A 25,581-nucleotide genomic window follows, 5' to 3' on the forward strand; every position below is an offset into this window, starting at 1 on the left:
AGGCTATTTGCTACTGAAAACATAAGAGAGAAGGGACAGCTTGGTAGCCCAGTGAGCATGCAGGAGTGGTGGTCCCCCCAGATGCTGCGTCTCCTTGTCCTCCCTCACCTCCTGGTATCCTGGATGTGCCCCCGCACCTTACATTAGAATCCAGCATTACCTATCTTGGGGCCCATCCCTTGCTGTCATCTTGTGTGGCAAGAGTCAGCACAGGTCCCAGCAAGTCTTGTCGCTGCTCTCCGTCTAGAAAGCAAACAGAAGATTTTATGGGAGAGTGAGGGACACAAGCCAGGCAGGGGCAGCACTGGTTTTAACCCCAATCCATCCTGCTGGCTAAGTGCTCCACAGTACTGGGAGCCAAACACCAGCCCAGGAAATGATGAGAGCACAGCACGGGAGTTTTGGAAACCTGTGGCTCGGAGTCCTTCAGCTGAGGGGCTGTGATACATAGCCTTATTCTGCTGGCCGGGCACATCAAGCTCTTCCCTCCGAAAGGAAACTGCTTTCCTGAGGTGCCCAGGCTGTTCATGCTGGCTGCCCAGCTGCTCGCAGCAGGCTCTTAAAGGATTTGTGAGCCTGCAGCTCTATGTCCCCAATCCTGGGGCTGTGAGTGAAACATGTGCGCAGTGGGCTGTGTCTGCCCCCCCTGCCCTGCCCTCCCCACCTCCCTCCAACGCCTGGGGCTCGGCAGCACAAAAGACACATTTAATTCAGCAGCCTCTCCGGCCAGAACCACCACGCAAATCCCCCGTTTCCATTCAATTCCGCTTCCCTGGGGCTCTCGCAGCCCTTTCCTTTCCTGGGTCACCTTGAAAAGCCAAGGGCGTACCTGGCACTGCTGTCCCCTCCCAGGCACCTACCGCTCCTTTTTCCCATCACCACCTGCCGAGTCCCTGCACTGCTCAGACATCACTCTCCCGGCAGACAACCCCAGAGATGCAGTCTCCGGAGCCTGGAGAAGGGTCCTTCCCTCCCCAGTTCCCCCCCCCGGTTCCCAGGGCAAAGCGGGATTAACCGCCCTGGAGAAGCCGCAGGCCTGCCTTGTCCTTTTCCAGTCCGGGCGGTGCCGCATGGGGTGTTCCAGCACTTCTCCCAGGGCTTCACCTGCAGTGGGGCTGCCGGCGCCGCGTCCCCGGCCCTCCCGGGACATGCCCGCCGGACGCCCGCTCTGCCGCCGCCCGCAGCATCCCTGCCTGCACCCTGCCAGGTGGGGCGGAGGAGGAGGCAGGCAGCCAGCGGCATGCTGGGATCTGTAGTTCGTGCCAGCCCCTGCCCGCACTGAAGGCAGCGCAGCCCGTCCCCTGGCACAGGTGCCCGTGTGGTTCTGCACACAGATCGCCTCCTCCCGCGGCGGGGTCCTGCAGGCTGCGGAGTCTGAGTTATGCCGGAGCCAAAACACAGCCGGCAGGATGTGGAGAGGCATTTGGGAAGCCCCTTGGCTGCTTGGGAAAGCCAGAGCAGGACGACAGTGTGCCTGCATAGGACTGAGAGCCCTGCCAACCCGACAGGTGCCAGCCACCCTGTTGATGTCGGAGCCATCTGCAGCACCGCTCCCCTCCCTTCCCACGCAGACAGCTTTGGAGCATGACAGTTCCTGCCTTGCCCTTGCAAGCCATCCGGGCTTCCAGAGAAAACATCCCAAAATCCCTTCGCGGCAACCTGCCAGTGCCTCTGGGGAAGAGACACCCCAAGCCCCAGCCCAGGATTAGCAGGGGAATCTGCAAGCACAACTGTCACCACGTCGCACACAGAAACCCCACCAAGGTCACTGCTTATCTCCAGGCAAACATCTCAACCCAAAAGAGGCAGGAGAACCCCAGCTCCCCCAGCTGGTCCCCAGCAAGCCCTCAACATGCTGCCCCTTGCCTGTACAAGCCCCTGGCCCCTCTTCCAGCCCCCACCCGGTCACATCGGTGTCCCAGGAAACAGGAGCAGAGACTGACCCCACAGACATACCTGGGGAGAGAGGACAGAGCCAGGGCAAGCCCCGTGTTCAGAGTATTTGAAGGCAGTGCTTCCCCTGCTTCCACACCCCCCTGCTCTTAGAAGTGAGCGTCAGGCCCTGGCTCAAGTCACGCGGGCTGGAGCCCTGCGGGTCTAGTGGCATCCATGGAAGAGGAGAAGAGGTATCAGGTACCACAGCTGGCACACGGCCCAAGTGTGTGGTACTACACGCTGCCCAGGCGTCCAGGGAAGGGAGGAAGGGAAGAGTGCCGTGCAGGAGATGGCAGGAGCTGGGGGCGTTGAGGAGGAGGTGTGGGGGGGATCGGGAGTAGGACTCCGGGGGTGCTGGGGCAGGGCATTCTGGCATGCTGTTTTCCCACCGCCTCCTGCTTCCGCCTGGAGAGTGCCCACATCCCCGCATCAGGAGCCCAGCCTCCTTGGCAGGCGCTGCCCAGCCGCAGTCTCCTGCCTGCTATGTTTGTTTTCTATCTCACTTCACTAAGTGCCTCCTAATTTTTTCCACAAAGAGACAGTGCCTGCCAAAGGGTGCACGGGTCAGCAGTCATTACAGCAGGAAACATTTCCAGCCGCTGGCTGTTACAAACAACCCTAAAACAGAAAAGGTCACATGAACCAACACCAGCAACAGGTGGCAGCCCTGCTCCCACGGTGGGGAGAGCAGCCCTACCCTATGGGACGTGGGAACAGATGCCAGCCCTCCAGCCGGCGCAGCACAGCTCTAACCACCTCCCAGAGGAGTCTGACGGTGTTTAGCTGAGCCACCAGCTTGGTGGCTGCACATCCTAAGGGACACGGAAAAGGAGGAGTGATGTGGGGCCTTGGCATAAGGACATCCCTTTTGATCCTGGGCATAGAGCAGTCTGTCTTATCCCCACAAAAGTGATGTGTAAGCGGAAGGAGCAAGATCACAAGGAGTGGGTTTAACAAATCACAGGTAGCTAGCACCTCTGAGCAGGTACAAACAAGAGATGGCACAATTTTAACTGCCGATTCATGCCACACAAAGGCCGTGACAGATGCTAAATGACACCTGCGGTATTGGCCCACGCGCAGTCCCATTGCCAGCCAAGCCCTAGGAGCTGACAGCAGCACCAGCTGCCACCAAAACTGCCTAGCCTCCGCGGAAAAACCCGCGCTGCAGGACAGCCACACCTGCAGGGAGACATTTGTCAGCCGGCTTCAGACACTTCCGCGTCTCTCCCTTTCCACACATCCCTTTTCCCATGCTCCTGCTGCCTTCGCTGGGGGCAAGCATAGTGCATGCTTGGCTTCCCACTCCAGAGCAATTCCACGGTGCCATGTAGGCACGCTATGGGTTTATATCCAGAAACACCAGCTCCTTAAAGAAAAGCCCTTTACACAACACCAAGTGTAGCAGTGTCCTTGCTGTCTCTAACCAAGGGGTTGCCAGCAGACTCAATGGTAAAGCACCTCGTGTCCTCCTGACACCACTTGTAGGGGGATCACTTTGCAGGCATAAGGTCAGTACTTCCTTCGAGTACGTCCAAGATGGGACAGGGCCAGCTGCCTCACCAGCCTACACCCCATCCCCTACATCCACCTGTCCACTGGGCACATCCCAGTCCTCCTGGCAGGAAGGCTGATCTGGAGACCCCTCAAGGTTTACCTGCAAGCACAGAACAACCCAGCACAGGGATGTAAGTCACATGAAACTCTGCTGGCCATGACGCTGCTGGAGGATGGGAAACACTCCAAGACCGCCCATTTCACGGTATTTCAAGTGCGTGCCTGAACTCCGACCACGCTGCTCACGGATCCTCCTACCTTGTACCAGGGGTCCAGGGAACCAGCCTCCTGGGCAGCGTCCTGCCTGCCTCCACCTTCAGCCACCAGCTGTGAGGCACACGCTTGTATTTCACAAGAAGCATGAGTGTGCGCAGTTGTGCACCATTACCGTGGTGCTGAGACAAACCCAAACCCTCCCAAAATAAGGGCAGGCAGGTACCCTGGGTAAAAGCAGAGGCCGATCTGGCTGGTCTCCATCAGAGGAAAAAGCAGATGCCAGGAAAAGGCAAAAGTGGCACACTCCTAGACTAATTCCTCAGCTGTTCCCCACTGTCCGAGAGGGAAGGGACACGCTGTTCACATGCACTGTAGGCCATGGCAGGTTTCGCTTCCGCGAAATATGACTTCCCCATTTAACTCAGGAGCTTCTGAGAGGGGGCAGCAGCTCCCCTTGGACGCAGGGCCTCAGCCAGGGCTCCCTCACCCTCGACATCAAAGGGTGGATGAACATTGGAGTGGCGGTTTTACAGACGTGGACTGTATCCACCCAACAGCACAATTTCCAAACAGAAATTCTAGCTCACTTAGTCATTCAGGCATGGCTCCACGCCTTCAGTCCTCCTTGTTGCTTTCCTCCAAACCTTCCCCAGCTCCCCTCAGCTCTTCCAGAGATGCTGGTGCTGGGGCACACAGGGACTGTGCAGTGGTGAGACACCAATTTGAAGAGTGGCACAAGGCTTTCCTGCTTTGTTTCTGCTTTGTCACTCACAAAGATGATTCCATTTGTGTTTTTATGCACATCAAGCTATCTGAAATAGCTCCAGGCCTTGCTGCGAGTGGCCAGCTCACAGCATAATCTTGTTTGTGGATTTGGGGCCTTTTACCTCTCTCCCTTGTCTATCACTTGATATTTATCTGTAACGAATTTCATCTGCCTACTGCCTGGTGTTGTAACTGTTGTCAGTACTCTTTCCTAGCTGGCACTTGTCCCCATGAACCTGAGTAATCCAATCACCTCAGCAAAGCCCTGACATCTCATTGCTCATTCCCTTTTTCAGGTCATGAGCGTGTTGAAAAAACATGGGACCAATGCAGAGATCTCTTTCCACAGCAGAAATTGACTGCTGACTCCTACACCGTCCTTCCTGTTTTCATACTAATTATGGGGCCATGTAAGGACCTCCTCTCTCGATCAGCAAGTTCCCTTAAAAACTGGGCTGAAAGCTGACTGGCATTCTTTTTGGGAAGCAGCATGGGCACTATGAGCCCAGAGTCCCTACGAAGCGCTGCTCCAATCTTGGGGGCCCTTTGGCAGGAGCTTCCCCTGCCCACAGACCCTGCCCTGCACAGGCACTCAGGACACACAGCAGATCTGGCAGTCAGCTTTTCCCTGAAGTTCCCTCTAGCCCTTCTTAGAAACAAAAGTCACGTATTTCCCCCCTCCCAGTCCCTGGGGGCTGGGGCAATTGTGAATGACCAGAGGCCACATGTGACAGACAGCTGCTTCACCCTCCCTTTCCTACAGGGGAACATCGCTTGGCCCGAGCCACTTGTTGCTGTTTCCCTTTGCTTTCTAACTTTTCTTCTGCAGATGCTCTGAGAAGCCCCTCAAAAGAAGGTGGAAGAAACTGCTCAGGCTCTTGTGGAGCAAACAGAAAGGCAAAAGCTCCAACTGGCTTTTCTGCTATGGGGTCTCTTCCTCCAATCCCCCATCCCTCCAGTGGCCTGCAGCAGGTTTCCTACTCTTGGAGTACTTTGTGAGCAGTTTCCATCAGTGAGCTGATAGCACTTCCTATTATTCTTCTCCTTTCTGCCTCTCAGGAAACAGCCCTGCGGTGCCATCTGCTCCCCCAGCACTGCCCCGTGCCTGCGTCCTGAGGAGGGGGAATAGCAGGTGAGCAGGAAGAGGGTATTTCTGCCTTCTCCCTTGCATTGCTGTCTGCAGACAAACTCCTCTACATTGCCAGGGCTTGACCAACAAAAAACAAACCTCCTGCAAGGTGCCCCATGCAGCACCCTCGCCCCACAGAATGAAGATCCCTGGACAATGTTTCTGACCTGCTTCACCTGGTTCTCCTCACTCCTCCACGGGCAAAAGGAGAGGCAGCTCTAGACCCCCTCTGCCTTCAGGCTTGCAGCACTAGCAGCCACCATGCAAACACCCCGCAAAGCAGAAGCTGCGGATACTGACCCCACTCCCAGCACCCGCTGTTATCTCGGCTGCCGGCTGGCAGGGTCGAGCATTCAGCCCTGCGGTGTGTTTTGAACTGCACACACCAGCCGGCTGCAAAGTCCCTTATCTGGAGAGTTCAAGGAGCCCTGAGAGGCTCCCTGGGGGCCCTTGCCCCCAGCAGGTAAAGCGATCTGGCCACGCAGCAAATTCCCTAGGGCCTGCTAGGACTCCAGTACTGTCCCAAAGTATCCCATCAGGGAAAGGGCAGTGGTAGGGCAGAGCCAGCCCTAAAACTACCGCAGGTGACGCAGCTGGGACTCTTCCAACCACTGCCAAGCTCTGCGAAGTCCTCGGTATCCACATCCCCACCGAGGCTGCTGAGTCGGTTTCCAGCCCTGGCATATCACTGTCCAAACACCACTGAGGGGTCCTTAGCGATGGCAGGCCCACAACAAACCCACACACCTCTCTCCTCACCACATGGCGAGTGCTCAAGCCCAGGCACAACTTTGTACCTGGCCAGAGAAAATCCCTCCAGGCACCCACACAATCTCCCTGGAGCAGAGATGAGTTCTCCTGCCCAGTGTCCCGTCAAACGCTTGCAGGGGGACATCGTAATGTAACAGCAAGAAGCTTACCAGAAGGACAGGGTGGTCCCAGCCCCTTGCTCCTGGTCACTTCAGTCCACAGAACTAAAGGGATGATGCATCCTTTGGAGAGGCAGGAAAAGCCCTGCAAGCTGCCTGTTCCAAGGCCAGTGGTTTGGAGGTGCAGGAGGAGATACAGTGCCTGGGGTGGGAAGCAGGGGGGCAGGAGCTAAGGGAGGGACATCATTTCTGAGCAGGCGTCAGAGGAGGAGAGATAAGTTGATCGCAGGAGACTGGATTCACAGGGGCTCTTCTGAGAAGCTGTTTTCCTTGATGGCACCCACTCAGGCCACTCTTCCCAGGGAAAAAGACTGTCCCCTCCAAGCTACCACCCTGATCTGCTTCTGGGGAGGCATATTTTTCTAGGGCTAGATTCAGACTCAATTTGCTGGAAATTTAGAAAAATGAAGACCCTTTCTCCCAAGGGCAGAGGGAGGGATTTGCTCAGGCCAATGCCGCTGCAAAACCTCCAAACCCAGGCACAAACCACCTCCAGGACCTGGACGATGCTTCCAGACGGCTTTCAGCACCTCCAGGAGCTGCAGGGAGATGGGGAGGGGCACAGGGTGATCCACTACGTGCATGCACAGAAGCTCACACCAAGCTCTCAACCCCTGGCCATGGCTTTCCGTCGGACCATCATGGACTTGGGGAGAGCACAGGGATGCCTCAGCCCAGACCTTCATGGTCTCCCAGTATCCTCTGGCAGACCCTCACAGCCCACATCCACAGGACTGCTCCAAGCCCCCCAGGGGTCCAATGGCCAGTGCTGGCCAGGGGCCATGGGGAGGGGGGTGCTGCGGGAAGGGGTGCTCCCCTGGGATTGACCTGGGGGCTGCAGTGGGAAGCACAATGGCAGGAAGCTATGTTTCCGCTTCCAAATGGAGAAAACCTTACAGGACCCCTGTGGAGAACAACAGGACAGCTTTAATGTAAAAATCAGATGGGAGCACAAGGAGCAGCCAGAGGCAGCCCCAAGTTGGAAGCGAGTCCTCCTTGCATGGAGGAACCCAGGGCTTGATGCAGTGGTGGCACAGGCCCACCCCTGGCCAGGACAGCCATGCACAGAAGGTAAAAGCAATCCCAATCATGCCACAGCACAAGGCATATTTCTGGCTCCTGCCTGCCTGCCTGCCACTCCAACAGGCAGGTGACACTCCTTATTTTCACCCAGTCAGGTGGGAAGAGGGCTGCTCTCTGATGGGCTGGGGCAGCCATTCAGGTAAGACCCCCAGGGGCATGGCTGTCTGACGCACCTCTTTTGCTTTAGTACTTCTCTCCCAGTCAGGCTTGCTCAAGAGGAATCCCTGCCTATGTTTGTACAGATGGTATCTCAGTTAGCCGCACCTTGGGCAGCAGCTAAAGCACATCGGAGGGATGGGCTGAGCCTACAGGACCATGTTCCTATTCCCCCTCATGTCTGCAGCTGAGAGGAAAGGTGAGACATGTAAAGAGAAAGCACACAACAAAGCAGGATGAGAGCAAAACAGCTCGTAGCCAGACAAGTCTGAAGATAAGGACTCAATGAACGCATGCGAGAAAAACCCAGCAGATAGAGTCCCACTGCCAAGGAATGAAAGAGGAGAAATACATGTTTTTCCATACCCTGCCTTCTCCTGGGCTTGGAAGGGGAGAGCTTTATCTATCAGCAACACATGGCTACCCCGATGTCACTGCTTGGGGAGCAGTACTGGAGGGGGAGAGCAGGACTGCAGGAGGATGACACCTGCCACTGGTGGCCACCAGGGTACTGGGATGTAGAGAGAAGATGATTCCTCCTTCATTATTTTGTGTTCTTGGCCCCAGGACTGACCTCAGACCTGGTAGACCCAGGAAGGAGTCAGGCCAGGAACGACATAAGGGAGCTGAGCATGAAGAAACCTGCAGTTGAGGGTCTGAAGGAGAAGGATGGGGACAGCTTACATTCCAGCCAGGAGGCCCTCAAAACAGTCCTGCAGTGAGAGACAAGACAGGAGGGGCTGTGAAATCACTGGCAAGTTCAAAAGTCCCTGGAAATTCTTCCCCAAACTATGCATGGAGATCCTCCATGCACAGAGTCCTTGACAGAGGAGGCTTGGAGGGCTCAGCTCAGCCATTCTCCCACCCCAAATGCCATTCTTTTCCTCAGGAGAGTCTGAGCCCAGGACCCACTCACTCATCCCCAAACAGTGATGCCTTCTGGAAGGGCAGGAAAAGCTGGCTGCCAACCAGCAGTAAGAGAACTTGCCTGCAGCATCGCCCTGTCTGCTGCCACCCGGCCACCTCCTGCACCTCATAGCATCTTCACCTCGCAGGACAGAGGCTGTCCTTCCAGCCCCAGTTCCTTCCTATATGGAACCAGATGCAAAGGCACAGAGCTGCCAGCCAGCAGGACCCTCAGCAAGCAAGAGCTACCCAAACCCAGTGGGAGCTGCTGAACTGCTGACCTCCGAGGGGGTGGGAGAGCATCCCCAGGGCCGGATGGAGCGAGCCTTGCCCCTGCATCCAGACGATCCAGCAGAAGGCCTGCAGCAGGCTGCCAGCCCTGCTTGGGGGCTGGCTCAAGGGCAGAGGTCATTTTGCCCCCCCCCCCCCAACTGTTTTTCAGAGGCTGGTCCAGGCTGCACATCTGCTTCCAATTTAGTGGAGGACAGAAGAGTGAAAACAGAGCCAGAACAAAACAATTTTCCCCTGGTGTCTCCACCTCCCCGGCTCCCACAGTTTGGAGGGTCAATTCCTCCCGGCTGAGCAGCAGCTCTCCGCAGGCAGAAGCCGGGACAGGCACACCGGGACCAACCACCACCGGCCTGCGGCAAGTCGAGGTTGGCTCCATCCTCTGCATGTCAGCTGTGCCCGGTGGCCAGGACAGAAATACATGGGCTCTTTTGGGTCTCCGGAAAAGTGGCCTTTCGCATGCAGGCCAGCTCAGAACAGGGGCCCCGGCTGACCACTGCTTTTGGCATGAAATGTCCCCAGCCCTACTGAGAAAGGGGATGGCAAGCACAGAAGCAGGTTTTGGGACCCGTCACCTTCCGATGTGGTCTCTCTGCCAGCCGCCTGTCCTGCCAAGATCGTTCTCACTGCCTGGACAGCCACAGCATCTTGCAAACTCCAAACAGACTTCAGCTGCTAAATGCAGCTATTTCACAATGGATACAATGGCTCTGCTCCAGGAGACAGGAGTGTCTGTCACCTCCCCACACCTCAAAAACCCTCTTTACCACAGCCAGGGGGCACCCCACAATCCCCAGAAACAAATGGAGGCAGAAGGGATGGATGCCCTGTCTGGGCACATGCCCAATTCCAGTCACTTCCAAAGCTACAGCTATCTCCTAACAGTGGGGTAAAGCTATCCCTACAAGTCCCAGGAGCTGGAGGGACTCGAGGAACCACACACACCTGTACATTTCCCAGCTGATTTTAAATTGGGCTGAGGGGAAGATGCTGCCTGAGGGGAAGATGAGAGCTGGGTTTGCCATATCCCTGTTCTGTGGCAGACACAGAAGAGCTGTGTGGGCAGCACACAGTCTGTGTTCCAAGGAATGGAAAGCCAAGGAGGCAGCATGCCGTCAGTGGCATAGATCAAGCAATGAACTTAGAGTAAACACCCAGGGCGTAAGCACCATCTCTGGCACCCTCTTCCCTCCTCCCTGAATAACTCAGCTTTCCCAAACAGCCTGGCAGGACTGAAGTCTCACATGTGGAGTCAAAGCAAGACTTGAGGCGGACACTTCCTTTGGAGCGAATAAGTCAGAACCCAAACCTCCCACCCTTGGCACTGGCCTTGGCTAAACCGTGGCAAACAGGAAAATCTTTATGCAAGTAGGATCAGGCAGAGAGAGCAAACAGGAGGTGGGGAGCTCACTGCTATGTCTGCCCAAATCCCGTCAAAACAGAGTCTCCCACACAACCAACAATTATGAGCTCAACCACAAGTCAGGAAAGAGCAAGTCACATCCCCTCCAAATCCCAGCTACATCTGTGCAACCAGCCGCTACCCAGTGTACCCCAGCCATGATATCCTAGCCTGCCTGGGACTGTGAGCATCCTCAGGGATGCCTGGGGGAAGTACAGAGAACTCTGAATGAGAGCCACTGAGTGCTCTGCCCATGTGGAAGTGGCACTTTGCAGCCACTGACACTGGCTCACAGGCTTCGCAGCCTCCCAGCCTGCCCCAGGGTAATGTAGGGAGCAGAGGAGATGAGGGCAGCTCTAGATGCCCTGCCGGGAGACCTAAGGTTACTGTACCCCTATTGAGGTGGGCTGGCCATCCAGCAAGATGCCCTGTCAAGGCTTACCTGTGTGTCTTACCACACTGGGATGCTGATGCACTCCCACAGTGACGCTGGGCAATAGGGAGCCCAGAGGCTGAGCCCTGCTGAAGCAATCCCTTCTGACACACTGCATCCCCCTCACAGCCACAAGGAAGAAAGGGAGGGACAGCTGGTAGCAGACAACCTGTGTTTGTATATCGGTGGCCAGGCTATTTACTGCTGTTGGGTTTTGTCTCAGGTTGAAGGCTCCACTGTCGGAGCAAGCCCAGCTGCAGAGGCCAGGCACAGGGAGTGTGGTGCTTTTCAGCAGCTCTCTCACCACCCCCCCGCAAGGCATGGATTCTGCCTTGCATCACCTGGGCACCCGCTGCCTCCAGGAACACGCTGGCAGATCAATGTCCTGATGTGGTTCACCACGTAGACACACCAGCCTTGTGTTGCCACAAGTAGTGGGTGTGAAGACGGGAAGGAGAAGCTGAAGGGCAGGGTGGATCACTTCATAATAGCTTCATTGTGTTGCCTTTGGTCTGCCTCCTCCTGTAGTTAATGGATAACGCTCCCACTCTCTTTGGACGCCATGGAGACCCACCCAACCCTGCCATCCCGAGACACAGCCCAACACTTACAAACCATGATGGGCTGAAAGCACCATATGCTCTGCGTGCATCCTGCAGCAGCGGGCTCTCTGTGGGGGCAGAGATCCAGTCCAGAGCAAGAGGGTACAGCACTGATGGAGGATAAAAAATGGAATTGCCCCCAGTTTGGTCCTGAGGCCAGGCAAAGACAAGGCCTACTGCAGGCAGAGCAGAGCAAGGCAGATAAGGCTGGCATCTCCTTCAACCCTGAGCCCTGGCCACGACTGAGAAGCAAGATGTGCCACCAGTCCCTCCCACCTCCCTGAACTGTTCTCTAGGGGTTATCCCCAAGCCTAAACTGGGAAGCTCCTCTCATGAGGGTTTCCCAAGACCATGAGCAAATTTGTAGCAAAACTCCAAAGCCCTCACTGTCTTGAGCCAAGTGAGCTAGCTCTCAGCTGGAGGTGTAAATTGGCTCTCTGTCCCTGCATGATATCAGAGGGTGGCTGTGCTAGGCAGGAGTGAGGACCATGTTCCGAGCCACAGCTTGGGAAGCAGCAGGAGAAGCCAAGCAGGGTGGCCCAGGCAGGATGCCCCTTTCCCCAGCAGCCTTGCAAGAGACTGGTGCCATTACAGTGTCAGTCTGGGAGTGCAGGTACACATTCAGGTTGATGGCTCACCCTCGTCACAGCAAGGCTGATGACACAGCCCTGCTGCTGTGGCTGAGCCTCAGTATGTGGCCGGAGCGGGCTACTCACTGGCTGACTGTGTGTCCCTCTGGTCCTGCTGTTCCACTCCACCCAGCCACATCACTCCCTGCTCTTCACCTCCAGACCCTGCCTGCCTCCTCCCTCTGCAGCTTCCTGGTCTGCTCACGCCATGAATTTCCAGCTGGAAATTTCACAGTGAGGTGCCTTCCTATCAGACAAGTCCTAAATGAACTGAACTAAAGCAAATCTCACTGGCAGTCGTGTGGTGGGAAGAAGGCAAGAAGGCTCTGCGGAAACCTGCCTGACTTCCTGTTGACTTCTGCATGAGCCAGCAGGCAGGCAAAAGGTCTCTGCTCCCCTTTGGCCTCAAGGAAAGCCAGTCTCCTGGAGATGAAGTCTCACCATGCTCACCCACATCTCAGCCAAGAGACTGAAAGAGAACCTTGAGCACTGCTCCCAGAATGCCAGGTTCAACAATTTGTGTCACAGTCAGTGCATGACAGCTACACATACCCAGAGATCTGAGCCTCTCCTTTCTTGGGGATCAGTGAGACCTGGAAAAGCCTGCTCCAAGCCAGAGCAGGACCAAAAGGTCAAAACAGTGATTTTCTTCACACCACCACCATCACCAACAAAGTTACAAAGGGCTATTAGTGTTATTCCTACACAACAGCTTCCCTTGTCTCACGGGAGCAACAACCCTTGAAAACGTTCCTCATGCAGCATCATGGCTCTGCTCCCACATGGGGACCCCAGAGCCCATCTACAGCCTCCCCAGCCAGGGGATCTGCAGAATCTGGAGTGGGAGATGGGGTGCAGTACTGTGCTGCAACCTCAGCTGGGGCACTGCAGTCCCTCTGGACCACACATCCTGACGTAACCAAACCCACCCAGGGCCTGCCCCTACTCTGCACACTTCTTTCCCCATCCCACATCTTGCATACTGTTAACCTAGGAAACAATTAGTGTGTATCAAACTGCTTAATCAAATCCTAATAGCTGTGTGGCTGGTAAAAATCTGACTCCTGCCCATCTGCAAATGTGTGTCGCTCACTCTGCATAGTACTTTGTGCCTCAGCTTGCTGGCAGCTGAGTACCAGTTAGCAGGGAGATGTGACTCCAAGAGCTGTCAGTCCTGCAGCCCCAACAGTGCAATGCTGGGCTGGCAGGTGCCTCAGGACACAGTGTGGTGCTGGGGAGGCTCAGGAAGGTGCAGGGAAGTAAGCGAGGTTTACACCATGGGGTCAGTAAGGAGCTGGCAAGGACCACAGGCAAATAGCACTCTGCTAATGAGACTGGGGGCTGCAGCTTCCTCAACACTTGCCAAAGGCCTGGACGTTACATTGAACAAAACCAGCCAAGATCTGCATGTGTTCCAGAGAAAGCACCAGAGGCTGTTTGCTGGCTTACCGAAGCTGGTGCCTTCTCATCTGGACAGGGCACACAGGTGGTCCTGGGCTTCCTCTGTCCCAGTGAGCTGGTCCCCAAGCCCTGTCTCTGCAAGGGGAGCTGGGAATTAAGCTGGGCAGAGTGAGGAAGGTGTAGCATGGGAGTGGGTGAAAGGGTGCCTTGTCCTCTGCACCCTGGCTTACCCCCAGACCACAACAAGGAATGAGACTGGTCATGCCAGGGCAAGAACAAAGCCCATGGCTCATCTTCAAAGAGGAAGAGGCTCAGTAATACCTCCCAGCCCAAGATAATGAGAGCAGGGATGCCATGCTGGAGAATTGATGCCAGTAGTTAATTACACAGCTTGGTGAGGAATGGAGAAAAGGAACTGTAGGATGGAGGTGCCATACTGCCCTGTGTGCTGGCACTACATTTGCTGATTCAAGCTGAAGTGAATTTCTTCAGCCTCTTCACTCCAGGTACCTGGCACGGTGTAGGCTCCCACCTCTTGTCTGCTCTAGCTGCAGAAGGAACAGTCACGCAGCAAACCATCTTCTGAGGCCGACGCTACGGCCCTCAGTGCTCAACAGAAAGTGCCTTTGCTCTGTGGAGACCTTTTCGGTGTGCCAAGAGTAAGCCTATCTGTCTTTTCCAGCAAAAGGCAATGGCTGGAGCAGGAGTGCTTTGGAGGGCACACGTGTGGTGTTGGCACTGGACCGACACTATCAACAGCTCATGAGCTGCACTCAGACAACCAGTGTACCCAAGAGAAAAGCATCCCTGCACAGTCACATCCTGAGACAGCTTTGTAGTGAAGGGCAGGCTTGAAGGAGCCTGAGGTTGCCCAGCCGGGGCTGGCAAAGGGAAACAATGCCACCAAGCTGGGATGAGGTGCAGAAGGGGAGTGGGATTTCCGGTGTCGGCATTCACAGAAGTCCCTCAATTGTGTCTGCTCACAACAGGCAACTGAGGGGCCGGTTGGCTGCTTCCTGCTTTGGAGCAGCCGGGAAGCACATCCAGCTGTGGCCAACAGCTGCACAAATTCCTCCTGGAGCCCCTAGCCTTGGGGATCAAGGATACAGTCTTACTTGTCTGCGATCCCACAGCTCTAGGGCTTGGCCGCTGTTGCCTTCCCACACAGCCCGCAGTTCCACAGCCCATTCCCAAGAGGCAGATGGGAGTGCAGTGAGTACAGGCAGGGATGGTGTTGGTTTGCCAGTATTAGCACCTATCGCGGGTGTGAGGCTCAGATTTAACTACGGGGTGGGGAGAATAACACAAAAGGGCTCTACAGGAGCTCTTGGCACTCCTGCCTGGGCCAGGCTGTCCATCAACGTTGATGGTTTGCTCAGAAACGGAAAGAAACTCACTCATTGAAATCTTCCACAGCATCCCAGAGCTAACCGGGAGCATTTTCTTGAGCAGGACCTGGAGCAAGTCTGGGCCAGCAGTTTTTCTGCCAGACAAGGGGGCTCTGCCCCGCTTCTCGCACAGCAGCACATGGTACCCTGCCCACGCAGCTGCCGGCGGGGCCTCGCAACACCCGCCGACTGCGGCATGCTGGCAGACACTGCCGTGCACATGGGCGAGAGCTCGGCACGGATGTGCATCTCTGCAGCCGGAGGACGGCCGCACACACCCCTTGGAAATCCTTGGAACCCTGCATCCCAGGAATCAAAGCATCACTGCTCTTCGCATCCCCAGAGCCCCACGCCGAACGTTCCACTTCGCATCCCCGAAACCACATGCTCTCCCCGCGGCAGTAACTATGAAAGGGGATTTGGAGTTGCCGTTCAAGGCAGGGAAGAAGAAAACCCTCCGTCCCAAAAACCAGCATCTAAGCATCACACCCGCACGCCCCCACTCCGAGCAGCGACTTGCACGCCGCCTCTCCCCACGCTCTGGCGCCGGGTCCTGAGGTTGGAACACCCGCCCGCTCCCTCCGAGGGCTCCCGGAGAGGAACCCACGCACCGGGCAGCTTTGAAAATCCGCAAGGAGCCTCGGAGGGAGCCGCGATGGCCAAAAGCTCGGCGACTGTGAGCCAGTACCTGGAAGGCGGGCGCCCACCGCTGCCCCCCGCTGCCGGCCGGCTCCGGCGCCTTCTGTCCCCGGTGCGGATGGGAAACCACCGCCTCCCTCCCGCTCTATAAACTCCTCCTCCGCTCTTTTGCCGCCTTCAGTGCCACGCGGTCCCCGCGTGGGAGAGGCGGCGGGTTTTCCGCCTCCCGCCCCCTCCCGGTCCCCCCTCGCCCCCGGGGGAGAAGGAGTAAGAGGAGCCGCGACCCCGGCACTGGCAGCCGTGCGCGCCTCAGCCCGAACCCACCTGCGCCGCGCTCCCCGCACCGCCCCGCGCTCTGCTGCCGTCCCTGCTCCCGGCCTTGCCCGCCCCTGGCTCCCCCCCTTTCCGCGCCTACCGGCGTCTCCACGCCCCGCAGCTGGCGGGAAACCCCCCGGCCCACGGCTCGGCAGCTACCGAAACCCCTGCTCTAACTCCGGAGCTGCACCCAGCGCCGGATTTGCAGTTAATATCTATGCATTACTAAATACGATAGCTCTAAAATGAGCTATGCATTAAATCATGGCTCTGACTGGATTGTGAACTGGCCCTGTTCGCAAGGTCCCTCACTTGTCTCCCATGCTGAGTTCTAATCCAGAAAAAAACCCTCTCTGCTGGCAATCACCACTTAAGGGTGTAATATATAGACATATTTATATATATATATGTATATATAGATGTGTGTTTATATACACACATATACACATACACATACATATATATAAACATAAATGTGTACACACACCTATACGCACACATGTACATGTGTATATATACATATGTATATATGTAAAACTGTCTTGAATTAGTGATCTAGTGGCTGACATCCTTGCCCATGGCAGGGGGATTTGAACTAGATGATCTTTAAGGTCCCTTCCAACCCAAAGCATCCTATGATCCTATGAGTGGGGTTAAAGACAGCCTTTTGCACTGTGTATTTGGGGCGGCGCTACCAGGGTGGCAGACAGTGTGTAGAGCCCTCTGACACTTAGCAATTCCCCTGTATTCAGAGGATATAGATACCATGTGTATGCAGTATCCAAAGGGCATGCACAAACTCTGTGTTCTTTCAGACTGCCGTCTCCAGGCTCCTATCTGTCTGGAATAGGTATCTACTCCACTGTGATAAAAGCCTGTCCTTTAACTAAAGTGCAGACTTGTGGGAGTCCCCGGGGTACTTTGTCCCCCAGCAAAGGAAGTGCACGGACTGCACCTGAATTCCACCTCATATCTGTGCAGTTAAACAGCGGCAGAAATAATTTTCCTATAAAGCTAGGTGTTTACAGGTTCCTCCACCGGGAACACAGGGCCCTTCTGGCTCTCTCCATTTACCTCTGCTGTGTGGCCACAGGCAGCAGCACCAGGAAGTCCCTGTAGCAGCTTTGACCATGAAAACACTTGTTCCATTACTAAACAATCTCGGAAAATTCTCTGCAGATGGAGATCAGTTTGGTTCAGAAATTAAAACCAGAAGTTAAAACACCCCCGAAAGCTCTGGCATATTCCCATCCTCACGATCTTTCAGTGCGATGATCTCTAACACACGTCTCCCTGCAGAATCCAAGCAGCAGGCTTGTATTTTAAGACAGACCTACAAAACATTGCCACGTAAGCAAAAAGTCCCTAACGCCTCAAAAAAAGGCAATGGGAACAGGGCTGAGACAGCTACCACTGCTTTCTGAGCTGCAACCATGACACTGCAGAGTGTCACCGTCAGGAAGAGACCTCTTCACTGATCTGCTTGGTAACAGACTGTGCAGCTGGATCTCTCCCTCTGTGCTTCTGCTAGATATTTGTCGTGGGCTTCTGAAGTCAGCAGGGTACACTAAAAACATGAAGTGAGCACCAGAAATGTTGTCAGATCGTAAGACAGGAGGCTCTTTTCTTAAATGTAAGATTCATATCAGATAAAATTAAATTTAAAACCTCTCATCTCCAATTAAAGCTCCTTCTGTGTCCCCCAGGCAATGATGAATACAAGCCCTGGGCCTGCCTTTCCTCATCCCATTTTCCCGAAGCCATTCTGATCTGAAAGATCTTCTAGTTAAGCCACAACAGAGACAAAACCTCTCCTCTGTCCACTCGCCTCACCTTGTCTCTTCTCTCCTACCTCCTATCTCCTCTGCAAAAACCAAATAGAAAAGCAAGGTTGCCTGCTTCGGCATGTCTCACATCACCTCCTCTCTAGCTTTGAGATGTACCACACTGTCACCCACAGAAGCCATCGAGCCTCCTTGGCAATCCCTGAGACATGGATGCCATGGCACCTTGGGCCCCATGTTTCTCCTCAGCATGTCCACACTTGCTGCTTAGAAGCATGAGCTAAAATTTGAGCATCTCTATAATTGTTTTTCCTACATAAGCTCCAACTTTAGGACAGGCTAAAAGCTGTGAGAACAAATTCCCCAGGAAACTTGAGCACTTGAGGGAACTTGAGGGTCCAGACTGGCAGTGCCCAGCCAAAGTGCCACTGTGCTTTCAGAAGCCAGGACAAGGCTCTCAGCATCATTATAGTCTCAGATCATGTCATTGTGAGGAGAAACACCACAAAATTTACCTTTGAGTGGATATTCCAGGAAGTCTCCGCTTCAGGGCAGGGTGGGTGTAGCCACTGCCTCACCCCAGGCTTTCAACAGCAGGGTGCATAGCACTTACCATCACCAAAGTATAGGATTAAATGTTCTCTAATTCACAGCTCTGGTCCTGTCTGCACAGCCGCTCCCTCAAGCACTGGAATCAACATCCCTCAATAGAGATGTCTCTCACTGGAGACAAGGGATTTGAAATCCATTAGCATTGAACAGAGTCTCAGCCACCAGTGACCGCAGGCAGACAGGAGGCCAGCAGATGGACCCGAGGGGAGGCGTGGAGAAAGGCAGCTTCCAGCTCTTAAATACAGCACGAGCTGCTGGCTGCTTCTCTGCACAGACCTGCGTACCCCCCCACCACCGGCCTGCAGGACGGGGGCTAATGATGTCTTCTTTCGGGCAAGCGGGAGACCGGGAGTGAGCAAGACACTGTGGGGTGAGGAAGGCTAAGGCTGGAAGAGCACAAGTGTCCTTTAAAATCCAACCCTGGCAGGTGCAGGACAGTACACATCTCTCTCAAGGTTCTCTTCTCAGGAGAGGCACTTCAGCCCCTCAGGGAGCATGCCTGCTCTCAAGAGCAGTGCAGGTCCTTGGGCTGTGCAGTGCCAGTGGCAGCATGCAGTCGCAGGGGAGTGACACCTCCTCTGCAAGGGAAGGTAACAAATTGCACAGCCAGTGACAACTCATTTATTGCCCAACAAACACAAGCCCTTGATGCAGGGCCAAGCTGCCTTGCTTCATCTTGATGAAGTGTGTTGCCTTTGCAAAGCCTTCTGCTCCCAAGTGACTCTCATGTTATCATCTTCACCTCCGTGTGTACAAAAACAAACCTCCTAGAAGAAGCAAGCAGCTACAAAAACGGTTCCTGCTCCCAAAATGGAAACAGCTGTGTTTTGCCCAGCACTGGTACTGGGCCCACCACTGTACAGCACACAGAGTTAGATGTTTCTCCCCTGTGTAATTTGGGCAAGGAGAAAAGGCAGCCTTGAGTGGGGTCCAGGGACTTGCTGCATTCCCACCCTCTCCATCTCCAAAACAGCAGCATGGTGCCAAAACACGATGCTGCTGTTGGCAGACTGCTGTGCTCCCCAGAGTAAAGGGAGAAGGCAAAGCCCTGCTTTCCAGGAGGGCAGCGGCCAGCAAAGCCTCTCCCTTACATAAGGCTGGGAGTCCCACAGACATGCTTCCCAGGATTTGTTGATGGGGCTCAGGCTGCCCAGCCCTTTGAGTTTTCTTCTGAAACCACAAACGTGCGCTGCAGGCACTGCGTCGCTGTCACCTGGAACCCACAGCTAGTTTGTAACAGGCAGAACGAACAGGCAAAGTGCTGAAGTGCTCTCCCTTCAAAGACACTTGCTGCCAAACCTTGCACAAAAGCTGCTTTTTTTACACCACCACCCCCCGCCCTTGGAGCAATTGCCTGCTTTAACTAAAGCTATGAAATCCAAAAGGGGAAAACAAACAAACAGCTGGTTTGGAAAGCAAGAGCAAAAAGGGAGATTTATTCCAGGCAGTGGATAATGCATCACATGAGCTGAAGGAATATTTTTGGTGCCTCTTGGGCAATATTTGAGTTTTAGGTCCTGAGGAGCTAGCCAGCATTTGCAGGCACTTAGTGTTTCCAGAATCCTTTACACTTGGCACCCACGTCGACCATTTTCCTTGGAGATTTGCAAGCACTTTGCAACCATACATTAATTAACCCACCATCCCTCCTCTGCAGTGAGATTTCCTTTTCCCTCTAATGTGCCTGTGCCAGAGGCAAGGGAAACTGAGGCATGGTGAGGCCATCCACCTGCAGCAGGGCTGAGGTCAGGGGCTACATGCCCTCCAGTTCCCCTTTGCATTGCAAAACGCCCTTCCCTTTGCATGCATGACCCACAGAAGCAGCATTTCCCTACATGGGGTGCTGCCCACACCATTTCAGAGGAAGGCTTGGACAACTCAGCTCAGAGAGCCTCGGCACCAGGGAGCAGAGAAACAGAGAGCCAGTGTGTTTAAAAGGCAGAGCAGGCAGGCAGGCAGGAGTGGAGTGGCAAGCAGATTAGCAACTGTGTCCTATTCTCTGCACGTGTGACAAGGCAGCGGAGCTCAGCCATATTGGGAAAGGGGGAGAAGGGGGCATTTTAATCAGTCACATGGAGGGAAACACAGAAGATGCTGTGCCAGCAGGTTATTAACCTATTAGCCAGTGGGGGAAAAAAACCACTACAGGCTCCTGTGAATCCAGTTATAATGAGACTACAACGACCCTGGATTCTTTGATAGTCAAAAAAAGCATCTCAGCCGGTTGCCAAGATCAGCGAATGGCTCAGGGACAGTTTTAGTTTGGCTGTTCCTTTGCTGGTCCTGGCTGACCCTTGAGCAGGGTCCTGGCTGAAGAGCTGCTGGCAGACCCCTTTTGGGAGTGGGTGTTCTCCGGTTGCTGCTTGCAAGACTCCTGATAGTAATCCCCCAGGATTTCGGTGCCCTGCCCTGCATTTCAGGACGAGGTGGCAGGGCAGAGGTGATGCTCACCTGATGGCCTGAGCCTGGCTGGGACGAGGTGGGGAAGGAGTGGGCCGCAATACCCTCCTGAGCTCTGCCTGTGGCACAGATATCCAGCTGGCACCTCACCGCTTGCAGGGAGCCTCGCAGACCTTCAGCACCCTGTCGTCCCTCTGCTTCCTCGCGCGACCCGACCTGCCGAGATAAAGTCAGGCAGCTGCCTGTGATTTCTTCACTAGTGGGCTGAGGGCAGCAGGAGCTCGCTGCCAGTAGAGGAGCAGCCCCAGGTGAAAACCTGTAAGGAGAGGCAGGGGAGAGGGAGGCACCTGCAGCCAGTCAGCCCCACCACCTCCCCATGCTGAGCATCCCCCCCACGGTGTCACCAAGATGCAACGGGTGACAGTGCTACTCCTAAAGCACTCACAGCTCTGGTGAGCAAACAGCCTGGAGACATGATAAGGAAGGGCCTCCATTCAGCACGCCTCCAGCCCGATGGCAGTGGCAAGGCCACTGGTGTTTTCCAGCTGGGCAGGCAGAAACAAAACCCATTGTCCCCTAATTCGGCACAGCTCAGCAAGGGGCCGGGGTGCCCAGAGGGCTCCTGGGGCCTGGCATGGACAGTGGGGTCCAGTTAAAAGCCAGCCCCCACTCAGGCTGCTGAAGGCGTGACGGGGGGGCAGGGGGTGATCCTTGTGCCCGATGGAGCAGCTGCATCTTTGGGACATGGGGCATCTCCCAGTTGGCAGGCTAGGGGGACACAAGCCACTCTACCCAAGCCACTCCTGAGGTCTCCCATCCCAACCACCTCCCGGGTGCAATCCTTCCCAGAGCAATCCCTCCCTCCTTCATCCCCATCCCTCTGGCTGCCTCCCTCCCTGTACTGCTGCTGCCCTCTCCTGAGCCCCAGTTACACATTTGCTTACTCCTACAAGCATTAAAGCAGTAAATACTGCCTAATGACACCAATTAGCTGCGGAGCTGCTTTGTGGCTAGTTGAGTGACAGCTGTGCAGCCACCAGCCAAAGGTAAAATGTTACCCCGCAGCACACAGTTTCCACCTGCCAGGGCCCGAGCTGAGGCCTGGGTAAACTCAAGACACACAGGCTAGGCTCCCAGCCTACCAGAGGAGACAGGCAGGAACACTCTGTGGCATTCAGAAATGGTAGTCCTGGGGGACGGGCCACTCCAAGCACCAGTGTCACTCTGTCATGGAGTCACACCAGGTCTCCTTGGCAGAGGATGGAACTGGCCTGGGCAGAGGGACCCACACTATAGTCAAGGTCATCTGGCCCATTGAAGCAGTGCCGGGGGCACATCCTGCTCCTTAGCTGGCAGCGCCAGTCTCCCACGACGGAGCACAGCCATTAAGGAAGGAGCTGGCTGGCACTTAACCACACTTGTAAAACACCACAGGGGAGCTGTGGGCTGCTGGGAATGAGGGAACGTGGCAAGAGGAAGAGGGATAGCCACCTCTATGTGGTCCTGTTCTCCCTCCCTGCAAAGCCTATTCCCACCCCAGTGCAGCACGGTGCCCAGCAGCTCCCTGGATCTCATCTAAAAGGCAGAAGATGACTTTCTGGGTGATGGGTGAATCCCAGCCTCAAAGGATAGCCTGAAGCCATGGCTCCCCATCAGCCTTCTCAAGGCACCTTGGTGGCAGCAGGCAGGGCCACGCTCCGGCTCTCAGGGAGTGCTGCTGCAGCTGGTGGCTGCCCATCCTGCGTGGCAGCGCAGGGCCAAGGCACCTGCCTGCTCTCCCATCCAGCCTCCTCCCTGGGCAGGCTCTGTGGCCACTGGCACCACGGAGACTATGGCACATGGCCACCTGCAGAGACAAGGGCTCCAAACACAGGCCCAGGAACTCTCATAGCCATGCCAGCCCCGTGTCTGTCCCTGACCTGACAGTTGCTGGCTGGCGTGGAGGAATTCCGCTCTGTGCAAACGTCTGGCAGGGCTGACTAAATCCTGTCTGGAGACTAAGCCCATCCTGTCATGCTTTCCCCCTTGGGCGAATCAGCAGCAGAGCTGTGGCTGAATGCTCCCAAACATCCCCCAGGGAGGTCTCCAGGAGAGCCCTTTCCCACAGCTTCCAACAGTACCAGCCGTTGATCATTTCCTCTCCTTGCCAGTCATGCTTCCATGGGTTCCCAAGCCGAGACGCGGCCCCCAGGCCACCCGGCAGAACACAGCCATGGGACATCAAAAAGAGGGCGGGCCGAACCCATGACCAGTGGTCCATCTGTTGCGGATCATCCAAGTACCACTGGGACCGCCCTCCCTCCCTCCCTTCCTCAGCCCCTCTGCAAAGCTGAGTGTCCACCCGCGGGCAGAGGATGCTCTAACACGGGCCAGGGAGGAAGGAACCCCCGGGGGGTCCTCCATCCCTCAGGCATGAGGCTGGGAAACACTGCTGGGTGCCTGCAGTGCCCCGTGCTCACGCTGCTGGGGGAAGCCGTCAGAGTTTGCCTGTCCCCTTAGGGGGCAGGTTCTGGCTCCTGGCCCCTTCCCGTGCTCGCTGCGGAGCCGCCCGACCCCCGAGGGCTCTGCGGGGACCCCCGAGGGCTCTGCGGGGACCCCCGCACCCACCGTGCCCGTGCTGCCCCCTGGCGGCGGCGCGGGGCAGCCGTGGGCCCCCTCGCCTCCCGTGACCGGCCAGCACGGGGAGCCCACGGGGAAGGAATTAGCCGGCCCGCGGGCTTAAGCGGCTCCGCGGAATGCGGGAGGGAGTGTGGGAAAGCGGAAAGGGGGGGGGGGTGCCGCAGTGGTGTTCTCCCAGCTGTGGGGAGCTGATGGCTGCCGGGAGAGGGTCCTGCATTCCGAGCGGGTAGGCATCCCACGCCACCCCTCGGGCTGGGGGCTAGGGAAGGACAGGCACAGGGCTGAGTGCTGGGTTCACTGTGAGGATGAGGAGGCAGTGAGCTGCAGCAGGGGCACGGGGGCATCACTGGCACTGGGAGCCAAGTGAGCAAAGTGGGACAATGCAACCCAAAGTTTGGGCTTGTTGTGTGTGCTGTGCTAACCCATGGGGGAGTGGGGATGAGTGGGAGCCAGGAAATCTGGGGGTAAGCAGGGAAGTTTCAGGTAAGTCAGGGAAGAAGCTCAACCTGTTTGTTTGAAGGCTGTTTGAAGGAGCAGGGCAGTTTGCTTGTAGGTAACACACTGTGCAGAAGGACAGAGATAATGTTAAGAAGCAGATTTCAGGGTCAGGGTGGATCACATGATGATACAACACAGTGACAATCACCCTGAACACAGTACCTGTCCTGTAGGGCTGTGCTTGCTGCTCAGCTGTGGGCCACAGAGAAAGAGGTCCTGGGTGATCCTTGGAGAACCCTGAATCTCACAGGGATGGGATGGGACGCAGAAAGGCATGAGGTGCACCTCCTCAGCATAGCTTACTTCTCAAAAGGCAGCTTGCCAGCTTCTCCCCTTGGTCCTGGGCTATAAGGCATCCAGGAGCACCTTTGTGCCACTGGCCAAGTGCATCAGGGACAAGAGGGGTTCCTGTCACTACCTTCCCAGGGGCTCATGGCCTCAGGCTGACTCCATACTCAACTGACAGGGACTCAGTCTCCAGGGAAACAGCCTGCTCTTCTAACACTGCTGCCCAGACCCAGTAAATCTTCTTTCTGGCAAGCCAGAAGACAAAAGTCAGCCCTGACTACAGTGGTGGCTGGCTTCCCAAAAAGACCTCCCTCTGAGGAGAAGCTGCAGACATCACCTACTTTCTGTCTTCTCCCCTCTCCCCACAGAATCTGCCATCTCCACAATGTGCAAGCAGGTAGAAAAGTCTCACCTGGTTTTTGCTAGTGCTGTGTCTCGGTATTGAAGAGCTGGGAAGCTTCACAGCAGAGCTGAGCTGCTGTGCAGTGCCCGGCAGTACTGCTGCTGGCCCTGCTTTGTATCTGCAGTCATGATGGTGCTGGGCTCCCTGCAAAAAGCCAGGCTTCTCAAGAAGAAAAAGAGCTCCACAAAAGCCTAGCTTCCCAGAGAGCCTTGGAGTGGCTCGCTGCTGATGGTAGCTCAGGGCAGGGCTGCCCGCTCTGAAGCAGGACAGGCTGCTCTGCCACTGCTGCCTGCATCTCCCATCCTGCTGCTCCCAGTGCCATGCAGCTTGCCTTCAGGGATGCTCCAGCCACTCCTGGCAGGGAGTGGGGGCTTCTTGTAAATCTGTACATGAGATAGGTGGTGCAGTGCTAGCAGGCCAGCAGCAGCACGTGGCTGTGCTCCTCCACTGCATCCTCCATCATCTTCCTGCACGAGCCTGAGGACCATGACAGATGAGTTTCACTATCTCCTACCACCCAGTTGTGCCAGCTTCCCCTGCTCCCTGCATTTCCCCATCCATTGCGGCCCCTACAGCACCTATTTCCTCTCCAAGAGAGCACCAGGGCAGTGAAGGGATAAGGACACCAAGCAGCAATGGGGAGCCTGTTTTCTTACCTTTTGCATTAAGACCTTTAGGGGGACAGCAGAGAAGTGCCCTGACCTGGAGAGGCACCACAGATGTGGAGTCAAAGGCCATGCCACGAACCCTGCTCTGCCTGCACCTTCATCTCTCTCTCACCCTGCACATGAGGTCAGGGTCCTCCAAATAAGCCTGAGGCCATGCCTCGGACTCTGAGGGCAGCCAGGACCTCTGCACTGGGCCAAATCACGCTGAGGGCAGCTGGGAATGGTGCCTGGGGAGAAAGGAGCTGCATGGGGATAGATAGGTTCAAGGGCGGAGGGCAAGCTCCCAGTGGTCAGCCCACAAATAGAAAGGGTCATGGGAGAGTGCCCAGCTATTGGGACAAAAGGCCTCTGAGAGGCGAATGGGGCTGCAGAAGAAGCTCTGGCAGGGAGGCAAGCGATGGCACAGCCCCAGGGCCTCCAGGAACGTGGAAGGCTCGCTGGCAGTGTTCCCTGTGGTTGCAGGCACCCCCAGGGCTATACAGGAACATACGTGACTATCGGGGCAGGGAGGAAGCCAGCGATCACGGAAGGCTGGG

At 55.9% G+C, this 25,581-nt stretch overlaps 1 protein-coding gene across 7 annotated transcripts in view; it reads right to left on the reverse strand.

Annotated features, from left to right (window-relative positions):
* SLC29A1 (solute carrier family 29 member 1 (Augustine blood group)) overlaps nt 1-25,581 on the reverse strand; it is a 34,514-nt gene that overhangs the window by 7,649 nt on the left and 1,284 nt on the right. For 2 of the 7 annotated variants that reach the window (XM_050316938.1, XM_050316936.1), the window contains exons 2-3: nt 20,621-20,785; nt 161-243 (exon numbers count right to left, since the gene is read on the reverse strand). In XM_050316938.1, coding sequence (XP_050172895.1) covers nt 161-189 — 29 coding nt within the window. In that variant the 5' untranslated portion in view covers nt 190-243; nt 20,621-20,785. Of the gene's footprint in view, nt 1-160; nt 244-1,040; nt 1,162-6,522; nt 6,574-15,507; nt 15,527-15,782; nt 15,810-20,620; nt 20,786-25,581 lie in introns of those variants that run through there. The other 5 variants (XM_050316940.1, XM_050316942.1, XM_050316943.1 and 2 more) reach the window with 5 other exon arrangements.

This window comes from Myiozetetes cayanensis, unplaced genomic scaffold (assembly GCF_022539395.1).
Source record: "Myiozetetes cayanensis isolate MyiCay16 unplaced genomic scaffold, myiCay2020 scf2-11, whole genome shotgun sequence".
Lineage (NCBI taxonomy): Eukaryota > Metazoa > Chordata > Aves > Passeriformes > Tyrannidae > Myiozetetes > Myiozetetes cayanensis.